The 10,976-nt window shown below is 39.9% G+C and overlaps 1 protein-coding gene across 2 annotated transcripts; it reads right to left on the minus strand.

Moving 5' to 3' along the window:
• Positions 1-5,372: 5,372 nt before the first annotated feature.
• Positions 5,373-10,132, minus strand: LOC115674012 (WPP domain-interacting tail-anchored protein 1). Of its 2 annotated transcripts, XR_004004893.2 has the most exons (6): positions 9,970-10,132; positions 8,715-9,313; positions 6,857-8,064; positions 6,511-6,693; positions 5,951-6,224; positions 5,373-5,817 (listed from the first exon to the last, which is right to left on the minus strand). XR_004004893.2 is itself a non-coding variant. In XM_030596306.2 (5 exons), the coding sequence occupies exons 2-5, from the start codon at positions 9,277-9,279 to the stop codon at positions 6,036-6,038; spliced, it is 2,145 nt and encodes a 714-aa protein (XP_030452166.1). In that variant the 5' UTR covers positions 9,280-9,313; positions 9,970-10,132; the 3' UTR covers positions 5,373-6,035. The 2 variants fall into 2 exon arrangements, 1 of the variants encoding a protein (XP_030452166.1); XM_030596306.2 differs by having other exon boundaries at positions 5,373-6,224.
• Between the last annotated feature and the right edge of the window lie 844 nt (positions 10,133-10,976).

Below are 10,976 nucleotides of genomic sequence, written 5' to 3' on the forward strand. Positions count from 1 at the left end.
AGGAAAATAACACAAATTGTAGCCCACTACTTTTAATTAGTTCGATATCGTGCCTAAACTACTGATAAATGTTCAATTTACCCTCCCTATAGTATATCAAAGTGTTCGATGCCGTCCTTTTGCTAATTCAAGTTAACGGCATCTGCAGGCGTGGCTAAAAAAGTTACGCGTGAAAATCAGTATACGATAATCCATGTCATTAGATAATGATAGCGGTGTTAACGCCCTGATTTTTCTTTCCTTTTCTGCGGTAGATGTATAAAGAGATTGATATGTTGACTCATCATTCTAAAAACCCAACTCGGTATATAATGAATCACGTCATCAAATAAGGTCTGATTTGTCTTTTAAGTAAACAAAAGGACTACATTAAATATTTCCTAAAAGTTCAGATATTACATTGAACAAAACTAAAATTTGGAGATGACATTGTACATCGAACCAAAATTTATTGATCATTTATGTCATTTTCCTGGAATATTAATAGGAAATGGAACAGCCTTTGCGGGGCTTTGAAATTTTGTTACATGAAAACTTAAGTTTGGGTCAAGGTTCGTGTTTTGATAGACTTTTATTTTTCAACCTTAGTCTTGGAATGTGATCCTCTAAATTTTATTTTCTGCAATCAAATTCTCTAACTTTCTTTCGTTTGCTCAATCATAGTCTTTGGTCAACCATTTTCCCTAAACCATCAAATAAATTAATGGTGTGGTAATGCTGGTATAGTACAAAATGGCCGATGCTTATGTGATGCGGAATAAGCAATAAACGAACCGGAAAGAGAAGGAAAAAAAAACTCTAATTTGATCTTATTGGTTACAACGACTAAAGAAAGCGAACATAGCACAAAATCAGAAAATTTGAGGATTTGATTGAGCAAAATAAAATTTGGAAGATCAAATTGTACGAATTGAGAAGGGAAAAAGCCACCAAAAACTCTAAACTCTGCCCACTATGACACATTTACCCTGAAATTTTTTTTTTGTGACATCAAAATCTCCAAACTATGCTCATTGTGACACATTTACCCTAAACCTTGTCTTGTGACATAAAAAATCTCAAACTTGTATCTATGTGACACATTTACCCTCCATCAAAATTCCGTCAGATGATTTTTCAGTCAAAACAATATTATTTTTTATTTCACTTAAGCCACGTGAGCACCATGTCAACAACGGTCACCGACGGGAGGTAAATGTATCACACAAGTATAAATTTGAGATTTTTTGTGTCACAGAAAAAAGTTTAAGGTAAATATTTCGCAGTAGGCATAGTTTGGGATTTTTGGTGACTTTTGCCCGGTTGAGCAAGATAAAGACTGATTGCACAAAATAAAAAATTAGATGGCCAAATCGCATAAATGCTGAAATTTAGAGAACTAAAGTTGTACTTTGACCCTCAAAGGATTCAATGTAACATTAAAAATCAATGAATTAATACAGATAAAAGGCCAAAAACGTACAGGAATTTTCACTAGGGTGTATCTAGGGTGTAAATATCGGTATACTGTAGATTTATCTTTTGCAGTTGCGTATTCTTCCGCTGTTGTACATCTGATTCCGCCATCATCGAAAATCACTACTGCTTCTGTCCAAAATGCTTTGAAATCCTACTTTCAAGCAGCCTGGTTTATTGACCAAAACAAAAGGTAGCCTAGCTTAATTCATGTCCGGTAATGTCCTATTCTTCCTTTGAACCCTGTCGTTTCATTGATATACCATTTTATTGCGATGTATATAGACTCGGTATGATGCCCATCAAGATAAGATACAAAATTATGGTTTTCAAATTCTCCCCATAACGAGTTCTTTCTTTGAAAGTAGGAGTCCGGTAATGTTGTATTCTTCCTTTGAATCTTGCTCCTCGTTTCATCTATATACTATTTTGTTGTGGAGTATATGGACTCGATACCATGCCCATCATAATAAGAAACCAAATTATGATTTTCAAGTTCTCCAACATGATCAGTTCTATTGCAAGAGTTCTTTCTCAAGATCAAAATTATGGATTCGAGTTCTCCCCATGATCAGCTCTTATGCAAGAGCTCTTTCTCATTTCGAATCCTTTTTGCAAGCTTTTGTGAAAGCATGAAATGAGTCATTCTTATCGGTTATATAGAATAGTCATTCACAACACGAGGTCCATATTTCTTGCCACCGAGACTCTATATCCTTGGGGTGATTTTCCAATCAATCATAAACATTTGCACGAAATTTCAATATAGTCATTCCAACCAATTATTATTGGAAATTGCTAAAGTGGCGTCCGATCATTATTGGTCATCCTACGTGGCACACTGACTAAATAATTTGTGGAACGTCAGCGATTTCCGGCAGTAATTGGCTGGAAAGACTACATTGAAATTTTAGGCATGGGTTTATAATTGCATTGGCAAAAGTCCAGGACTGAAGTATCATTCATCCAACGTGTTAGGACTGAATTGGTAATCTCCCCAGTATCTAGGCCCATCAAACAGATGGGTCAAATCGAAAATGGTACGATCCAAATTGACTCATTTAATTCGTTTTGACATATTTACATGCAATGCAAATGGGGCAACAAGTACCCAACCCACAAGCCATTTTTAGCTATTTTTTTCCTTAATTGTTGACTTTGAAGAATAGATGGCTCCATTGACCGACTCGTCGAGTTAATGAGAGAATTCGCGGGTCGGGTTATGGATGGGGGCACGATGGAAGTGGTAAAAGTACGGCTAGGCTAGCCATAAATCATGAAACAAGTTCCGACTTCGGTTTTGTGTTAAATATAGATAGGTTACGGAACGTCTATAAATCATGAAATGGGTTTCAACTTTAAGTTGGATCCCAATCTATCGCATTCAAAATCAAGACATTAATTTTAGTAGTTTGTTCAGTGGGCTTATATCTTGTCACTAAAATTCAAAGTAAATCCAAACGAATTACCCGATGTGATAGTGAAGATAGTCTATCACCATATTCCTCAGTCATATAAGATTCTACAGAATTAGCAGGGAAGCAAAGTGCTCCAGATAAACATGAACTTCCTGCACTTCGAAAAGCCCAGACCCCTGAAATCCTGCACTTCGATCCTATCAGGCTATGATCTCATCGAAAGAAGAAATATTTTCAAAGAGACTGGGAAATGCCAGTACAGAACAACAGTCACACTTCAAATGACACCATGTCATGCAAATTCAGGCATGAACAGGAACTTATCAATAACTTTCAATTGAATAATTTTCAGCTCAAACCATGCTATTGAAAACTGGTACTGCGAAATGACAAGAAATAGTTTCACGCGCAATCACAAGTTGCAATGCTCAACAGACTCCGAGAATTCCAGAAGCGTAAACTCACGCATCTCCGATCAAAACCACCGTCGAATCGAAAGTGAATTAGAACTGAATTGCAATGTCGAAACAGAAGGATGGGCAGAGGGAAAAGATTTTGACCTAGAAGCGAGGACGAGAGGTCGGCGAGGGCGGCGTTGCAAGAGGAGCGGAGAGCATCGGAGTGGCAGAGACACTAAGCGAAGAAGGACAATGAGCCCCGTTTATTAAATGGGTTGGAAATGGATTCATAACATTACCACATTAAACTCATAGCCCATTATGATCAACCTGTCAAATTTGAGGTGACCGATATATGATCGATATCAACAAATTTGGATTAATAAATGGCTTGAGACCCATTTTGACAAGTCTACCTATATCCTTATAGGATCAAAAAAGTTTAGATGTAGTATCTACAAACGACAATTACTCATCATAAAATTCTTAGACTGAAACGAACCTTTTGCTTGCCTACTCAGTGAACACGAACCGCGACAACTTCCCTCGCCGAACTCGATTTTGTGAAGACCACCTAAGCAAGAACAGAGAGTTGCTTGAAGTTCGCATGTCCAAGCTTTCTTCTACGGACAAGTTTTTCCTCACGGGAATCCTTCCACAAGCAGCAAATTGTCAACAGTAAAATTGTTACCACGAATAGTACCACGACCAATGCTCTTTCTTGTTGGTTGCCATTCAAAATGAGGCTGTTCCTCCATCTTTTATTTTCCAGAATGGCGAATTTTTTAGCATCCCAAGTCGTGTATTCGTGTCAGAAGAAAAATATTCAATTAGCAGATCTCACAGTGTAAAAAAATTTGATACATCTTTCATACAAAAGGTTGACAAGGCAAAATACTATTCTCTACTTTTCAAAATATTCCAAATAATGCATAAATAGCAACAAAAATAATAGGATGCGGCATCTAGTGCAACGCACGTGTGTTTTAACTTTTTTTTTAGAAACGTCTAAAACTCAATTGACTAATGAAACGTTTAGGATTCAATTGACCAGTAATTAAAAAATTTAGGACTTTTTTTCTCTTGCCTTTTCTCTTCCTCCCGTTCCATGTTGGAGTACTTGTAGGAGGACGTATCATACACTTTAAAAGAAAGTACCTAGATTAAATCTCTGAACCAGGTATCCAAGAATACAATAAGATCTTTTGAGAATTGAGAGAACCTTGAACTCTCTTTTATGCGAAATGTGAGTATGATCGTAATTGGAACTTATCGTGCAATATATTCTCATACATAGTACTCAAAATACAAACATTTCATAACCTTTAAGTCAAGCATATTCTTTTATTCAACAATCTCCTTTTAGTTGTTGGTAAAAGTTCATTTTAGGTCCTCCAACCTATGCATTTTTCCATACGAGTCCGTGAACTTTTATTTTTGCCGGATCAAATCTTGAACTCGCGTACCGTTTTCTGATAAAGCTCCTCTCCTTCCAAATCGAGCTATTTCGAATTGACACGTTTGTTGAAACCGGGTACGAATCGAAAAGCTCGTCTAGTGCTCATGTCGAGAAATCTCATGGTTTCAAAGGTCCGATGGTTGTGATCTTGTCCCATGCATGAGCTGATAATCCACGCCGGCTAAAAGGTTCTCCACGTCAGACTTTTGTTTTATAAGACATCGTACTCTTGCCGAATTTGACGAACACTTCAGCTCTCATTAATTGGGATAGGAGTTAAGAAAAACTCGATTAGACAAATAAAAAGTTCAAAAATCTTCTCACAGAAAAACGGCGCAACTTCAGAGACCAAAACTCAGACTTGTAACCTTTGATTTTATTACCATCTGTACATCTGTACTCTTTATGTGAGTAACCTTTTTTCTTGGATCCCTCCCATGTATTGTTCTAATACTCACCTTTAGTCATACTATTCCTTTCTTCTTTCCTTCATCTACAATAAATTTCTCAAAGATCAACTTGATATCCGCCACTTCTCTCCCTTTACATATCTCAGCTCAAGCGTCATCTTTTCAACTAAGTCAACACAGAATTAGGAAGAGAAAGTACCTACCTAAATTTCCACGATGAGAAACAAATTACTTGAATAAACAATCACTATCTTCATTGAAAATTTCATGCGTATTAGTATATTCAACTGAAAAGTTCGGATACAGAAGATGGAAATACAGCACATCAAGAAGCTGAATAGGTGATCAAGAGTCGGTAAACATACTTTAAAGAGAAGATAAACAACTCACATAGCACGAGATTCGCCTAAAAGTTTCGAGGGGTACAAAATTTGATTGAGCTCAGTAGGGAACAACTCAAAGCAATAGTTTGGGCAAGTGCAAAATCATGGCTAGAGCGATCTTAACCTGTTGATTTACTTGCCCGAACAACTCCAGGCAACTGATCTTCCGACTTATATATAGACTGAGCACCTTGTATCAAGTTCAGCTTTGAGTACTAGTACTTCACCTATAGACCACATTCCGGACGTGATTCTTTAGCACCGGCACTTTCAGATGAATCGTACCAGAAACTCCTGCCATGAGATAGAAGGGCCGCGATACATAATCAAGATATTTATTGGTAGTCCTCGCCTTCACAGTATTCGGTCATATCTTAGAGAAGGGAAAAAATTGATCCAAAATCCAAAACTGATCAGGGTAACGTACTTGGAAGATGGTGGTTACTTGCATCAAAAAGCCAGCCTAAAAATGATACACTTGTAAGCGCTCTCCAGGGCGCAAAAAAGCTCTCTCAAGGAACGTTCTGCTGTAGGTACACATAAGCTGCTGATGCAATTAGCGCTATCAGCCCAGCAAAAAGAACATGCTTGTAGTTGAGCGATCCTGCATCTATCCTCCTCACAGTGTCAAGCTGAGATGTTACTTCACCAGGCTCTGCTTGTGTTCCGACTGCTGATGGATCTTTAGATTTGTCATCTACCTACATTAGATGAGGACGAATGTCACACAACAGTTATTCCTTGTGGAACATCCACATCAAGAATTCAGGACTGTAGAATACAATTATTCTATGTACATATTAATATCATCAGAAGACAGAGATTATGCTGTGTAGAGCAAAAAGACCTGTACCATGGATGAAATTGCTGAAGTGGTCGAGATACATGATAATAGTAGAAAGGAAAAGAGAACTACAGAAAATATGAGTTTTTCCATCCAAATATTTGAAGATGTAAGTTTATGCATGTAAAAGGACAATAAACTACCAAAGTTGAGGTGGCTAAGGATTCTTTTTCTATTTCTTTGCATTCTCTCATAGATGCAGCCACAGGAAACTCAAAAGCGGGATCTTCTTGTCCAACATCGTGATTTCTAGGTACAGTCGAACCCTTGCTCGTCTGCTGCAACTTCACCACTAAAATTTCGTTCTCGATTGCTAGCGACTTCAACTGCACAAAAAGAACGTATTTCATTTACTCATCATCAATTTTGACTAGGGACCAGATCATGCAAACTGATACAGGAGGAACTACAATGAAAAATTTAATCAGTTTCAGCTGCATGAGGAAGGACCATCTTGAACAGATGTATGCACATGACAAACAGATTTACCTGCTTATGGAGGCGTTCTCTCTCAATTGCCAGCTGCATGACAAGATTAGCAATAACTTTGGTCCGAATTCCAATGTTCTTGGCAGTTGCTAGTTTCGACTCTTCGGCATGATGCAAGGACCCCTCCAAGCCTTGCATTCTCCCCCTCAAGAAAATCAGTTCATCGTTTAGCTCAGCATTGGATTCAGATAATATGATGCACTTCTCCTCTGCACTATCAGCGCGACTTTCAGCTTTTGCAACTTTAAGTTTCAGATCCTCAATTATATCCTCCATATCTTTAATAGCAGAATACAACATGGCTTGCTTCTCCTCACTAGCATCGGCTGATGCAACGGCATGTTGTAGTAGAATATCCGACTCCTTCAACTGCCTCTCGAGTGCTTCAACCTTCTCGGCTGTCAAGCAACTGCTTTTTAGAAAAACTAACTCTTCATTAAGCTCCTTATTCGTAACTTCCAGTGATTTGTAATTGGTTTCTGCATTCTCAACTCTGCTTTCTGCTTCTGATAACTTTTCTTTAAGATCTTCAATAAGATTTTCCATTTCTGACATTCTACAGACTGCAACATTAGTTTCTTCCTGACTTCCTTCTTCGGACCCCTTAGCAGTTTCAGATTCTTCCACCTGCTTCTCAAGTGAACTCACCTTGTCCCAAAGAATTGAATTCTCGGAATTGGCAAGATTTAGTTTATCTTGAACTTCCTTCAAACAGGCTCTTAAGCCGTCCACCTGAGCCGAAAGACAGTCACTAAGTTCCTTTCTGCTGACTTCAATCTCCACCAAAGCATTTTCCTTCACTTTCAACTGTTCAGTGGTATCCTCCAACTTAGATCTTAGCTCGGCTTCTCGCTGAATCAAGCCATTTCTATTAAACTGGGTGACTTGGAGTCGCCCTAGTAGATCTCTTGAGATGCCCAGAAGAACCTCAGCAGAATTATCTGCCTCAAACAATCTCTCCCACGCATCAAATACTTCTTCTTCTAAACAAAAAGCTTCTTGCTCTGCAGACCGCAGCCTCAGTTTCATGTCTTCATCGGTTTGCTTTGTCTCGGTTAACTTCTTCTCAAGATCTAATTCTCTAGCCAAAGATTTCTCCAGCATCCTCAAGAAATGCTTATGCTGTTCAGCTGTTTGAATTTTGGTTTTTGTCTTGACATTCAACGACCCACCATTTGCCAAGAAGCCCGCACCCATCTCCCTTTCCCCTGTCAAATAGAATCACAGATCATTCATGACTCGCTTTTTTACGCATGTAACGACATTCATCTTCACATGCAGCACGAAGAAGCAAATCAAAATGACACAGCAACTATTTACACAGATTCCTGATTATAGAGCCCCTATAAATTAACTGCCTCAGTTAAAATGGAGAAAATGGAAACAATACCATGACGACAACACAACCTTATATCATGATAAGGTATTTTATGTGACGGTACGTGGCAGTGACACTTGGTATAATAAGTCAACCAAAAGTGAGATGCATAACACACATGGCGCCAAGTAGAATAAGACTCATAGCACGTGGGCAATGGTAATTGGTCAGTTAAATCATGTTGTCATTGCAATGTGGTGTAAAAGTCACATAAAATACTTTCTCCTCATATCACTAAGTAGGCATCTGAGCAAATGGAAGGAGAGAAGCGAAACCAGCAACCCCTACAACCCTCAAACAAGGGAGGCCTGTTTCAATTTGAATATTAGTCTTCTATCTCATTGATTACTCTAACATTAACCTATAGATATACCAAGCTCAAAATAAGTTCCCACCAGTGCAAGTTATACAAAAAACAACAAATAAATAACTGAAAAACAAAAGAAAGAAATTCTGCCAGAAATTGTTTCTATAACTTACTCCTCTCTTCTCCAATAAAGCATGATAATGTCTTCTGGAACATTGAAGATTGTGCTTGCAACTCAAAGACCTGCTCCCGCAGCTGCTCCAATGTTTTCTCGGAATCACTTAACTTCTCTTCCAACTCTAGGAAAGATGTTCCTAGGTTTTGGGACGAAGATATCCACTTATGAGAATCCTCAATCTCTTTTCGAAGAGTGGTGATGAAATCATCCAATTCTTTCACCTCTGAATCCAAAAACCCAGACAAGATATCGCATTCCAAGCCCTTTTCCATGGAACTCACCATTTTCTGACCTCTCTCCGGATCAAGTACTTCGAATTCACTCTCTTCCGTCGCCACATGCATCATGAGTATATTAAGATTGTAAAACTTCTCGGAAGTACATGCCAAATCAAGTTCTATCCTTGTCAGAACCTCCCCAGCCCTTCCCAACTCTCCATTCATTTCTCCACTAACAGAGACACCAGCAAGCGAATCAACTTTACAAGACCCTAGCTCCGAGCAATTAGTGTCGATATCATCGACAGAAACGCTCACATCCGAAACAGGATCCGAATCCATCTTACGAGCTTGATATTCCGGATGCCCTCAATACCTGAAAACCAAATCCAAGGACAAAAAGGCCAACAATCGAGTCAAGAAACACAACAGAGAGGAAAAAGAAAAATGGCACGAGCACGAACTGTAAAACTCTGCCTGAAACAAAAAAGGCACCATCCAAAATAGAAAAAGATTCATAAGGGCATCCCGAATATCAATCCGCAAATTGAACAGGAAAAAAAAAAAGTTCTCCCAACGATCCAACATATCCATGAAAACGAAATACAATCCTCATAAACCATCTTCAGAAGAACCAAAGAGGCAATAACAACATCTTCCGAATTAGCGGATCAAGCAGCGTCCCAGAATTCTCGACAAAAAGCACAGATATATATTCACATTCATCCAGTAGAAACGTTTCCCATAAACAAACCATCAAGTGGTCCGCACAACTCACAAAAAAGAAGAAGAAAGAATTCAACCCAAAGAATTCATTCCACGCAATAACCCCACAAACGACCTCACCATTTCCCTCCAATTCATCAAGAACGAAAGACCCGTCTCAAGAAATCGTCTAAAACAGCCGCACGGAACAAGAAAAGGATCCCTTGCCAAAGATTTCATTCGTTAATCGGATAAAGAAGAACAGAACCCAAAAAGCTTCCGGGCAAAAACGAATCAAGAAAAGAGCAAAAGAGACGGAAACCATACTCGGAGGAGAGAGGATCGCTCGCGACGCGCCTCCACGTCGCGAGAAGCATCGTCGGGGGGGTCTTTCGGCCCTCCCTTCGAGCACCAGGAGCACGGAACAGGAACCGAAGCGCGGCGAGAGGCTTTCCTCGAAAAAAGGGAAATGAGGAGGAAAAACACTAACAAGAAAATGTGGCGAGTATTCGAAATTTAATGGTTTTAAAGGAGGGGAATAAGGAATTGGTTAGAAAGTACAACCTCGGATGAATCGGTTTCAGTTTCGTGCCCGCCCACAATGAGCGGCGCCGCTCCTTACAGCCGAGCCGGGCCGGGCCGGGCCGGTCATCTTGGGGGAGAATATCATTAGGTGCCCAGATCGGGAAAAGTACCAAAAAAGTTATAAACCTATTGTATTCGGTTCTAAACCTTTTCATTAAATCGATTTAGCCCTAAATATTTTCACATTTGTATCAATTCAGTCCCTTCTGCCAACTTAAGTCAGAAATTGCTAACGTTGACGCCGATCGTCCTACATGGCATAGCCAACGGATGATGAGCGATGATGTTGACATTTTTTATGATATTTAAAAAAAATTCCCCTTTTTCTTTTGCTTTCTTTTTTTTTTTTCCTTCTCATCCCTTTGCCTATGGCTGGTACTCAACCATGGGCAGTAGACATGGTCACGGGCCAGTTTTGGCCCAGAACCGATCCGGGTCAAACCCGGGTCCGGCCCGTTGACCGGGCCCACGGTTCGGAACCGGAACCGGCCCGTGGCCTACGGGCCCGGTTCCAGTTCCAATAATTTTGGAACAGGCCCGGAACCGGCGGTTCTGGGCCCGGTTCCAAAAAAAAAAAAAAAACTACTTAGCATGCACTCTGCAGCGATTCCTCTCCTTCTCTCCAGAATCTTCCCCTCCTTCGGTCCTCCTCCGCCGCCGCAACCCATGGCCCACGCGCTCCCCCTGCAGACCAGCAACATCGCCAACACCGCCGCCACACCGGCGGCGGCGGCGGCGCAAGGGCGGGG

The sequence above is a fragment of the Syzygium oleosum genome, unplaced genomic scaffold, assembly GCF_021117445.2.
Source record: "Syzygium oleosum isolate NSW1041296 unplaced genomic scaffold, Sole_v2.1 Sole_v2.19, whole genome shotgun sequence".
Classification (NCBI taxonomy): Eukaryota; Viridiplantae; Streptophyta; class Magnoliopsida; order Myrtales; family Myrtaceae; genus Syzygium; species Syzygium oleosum.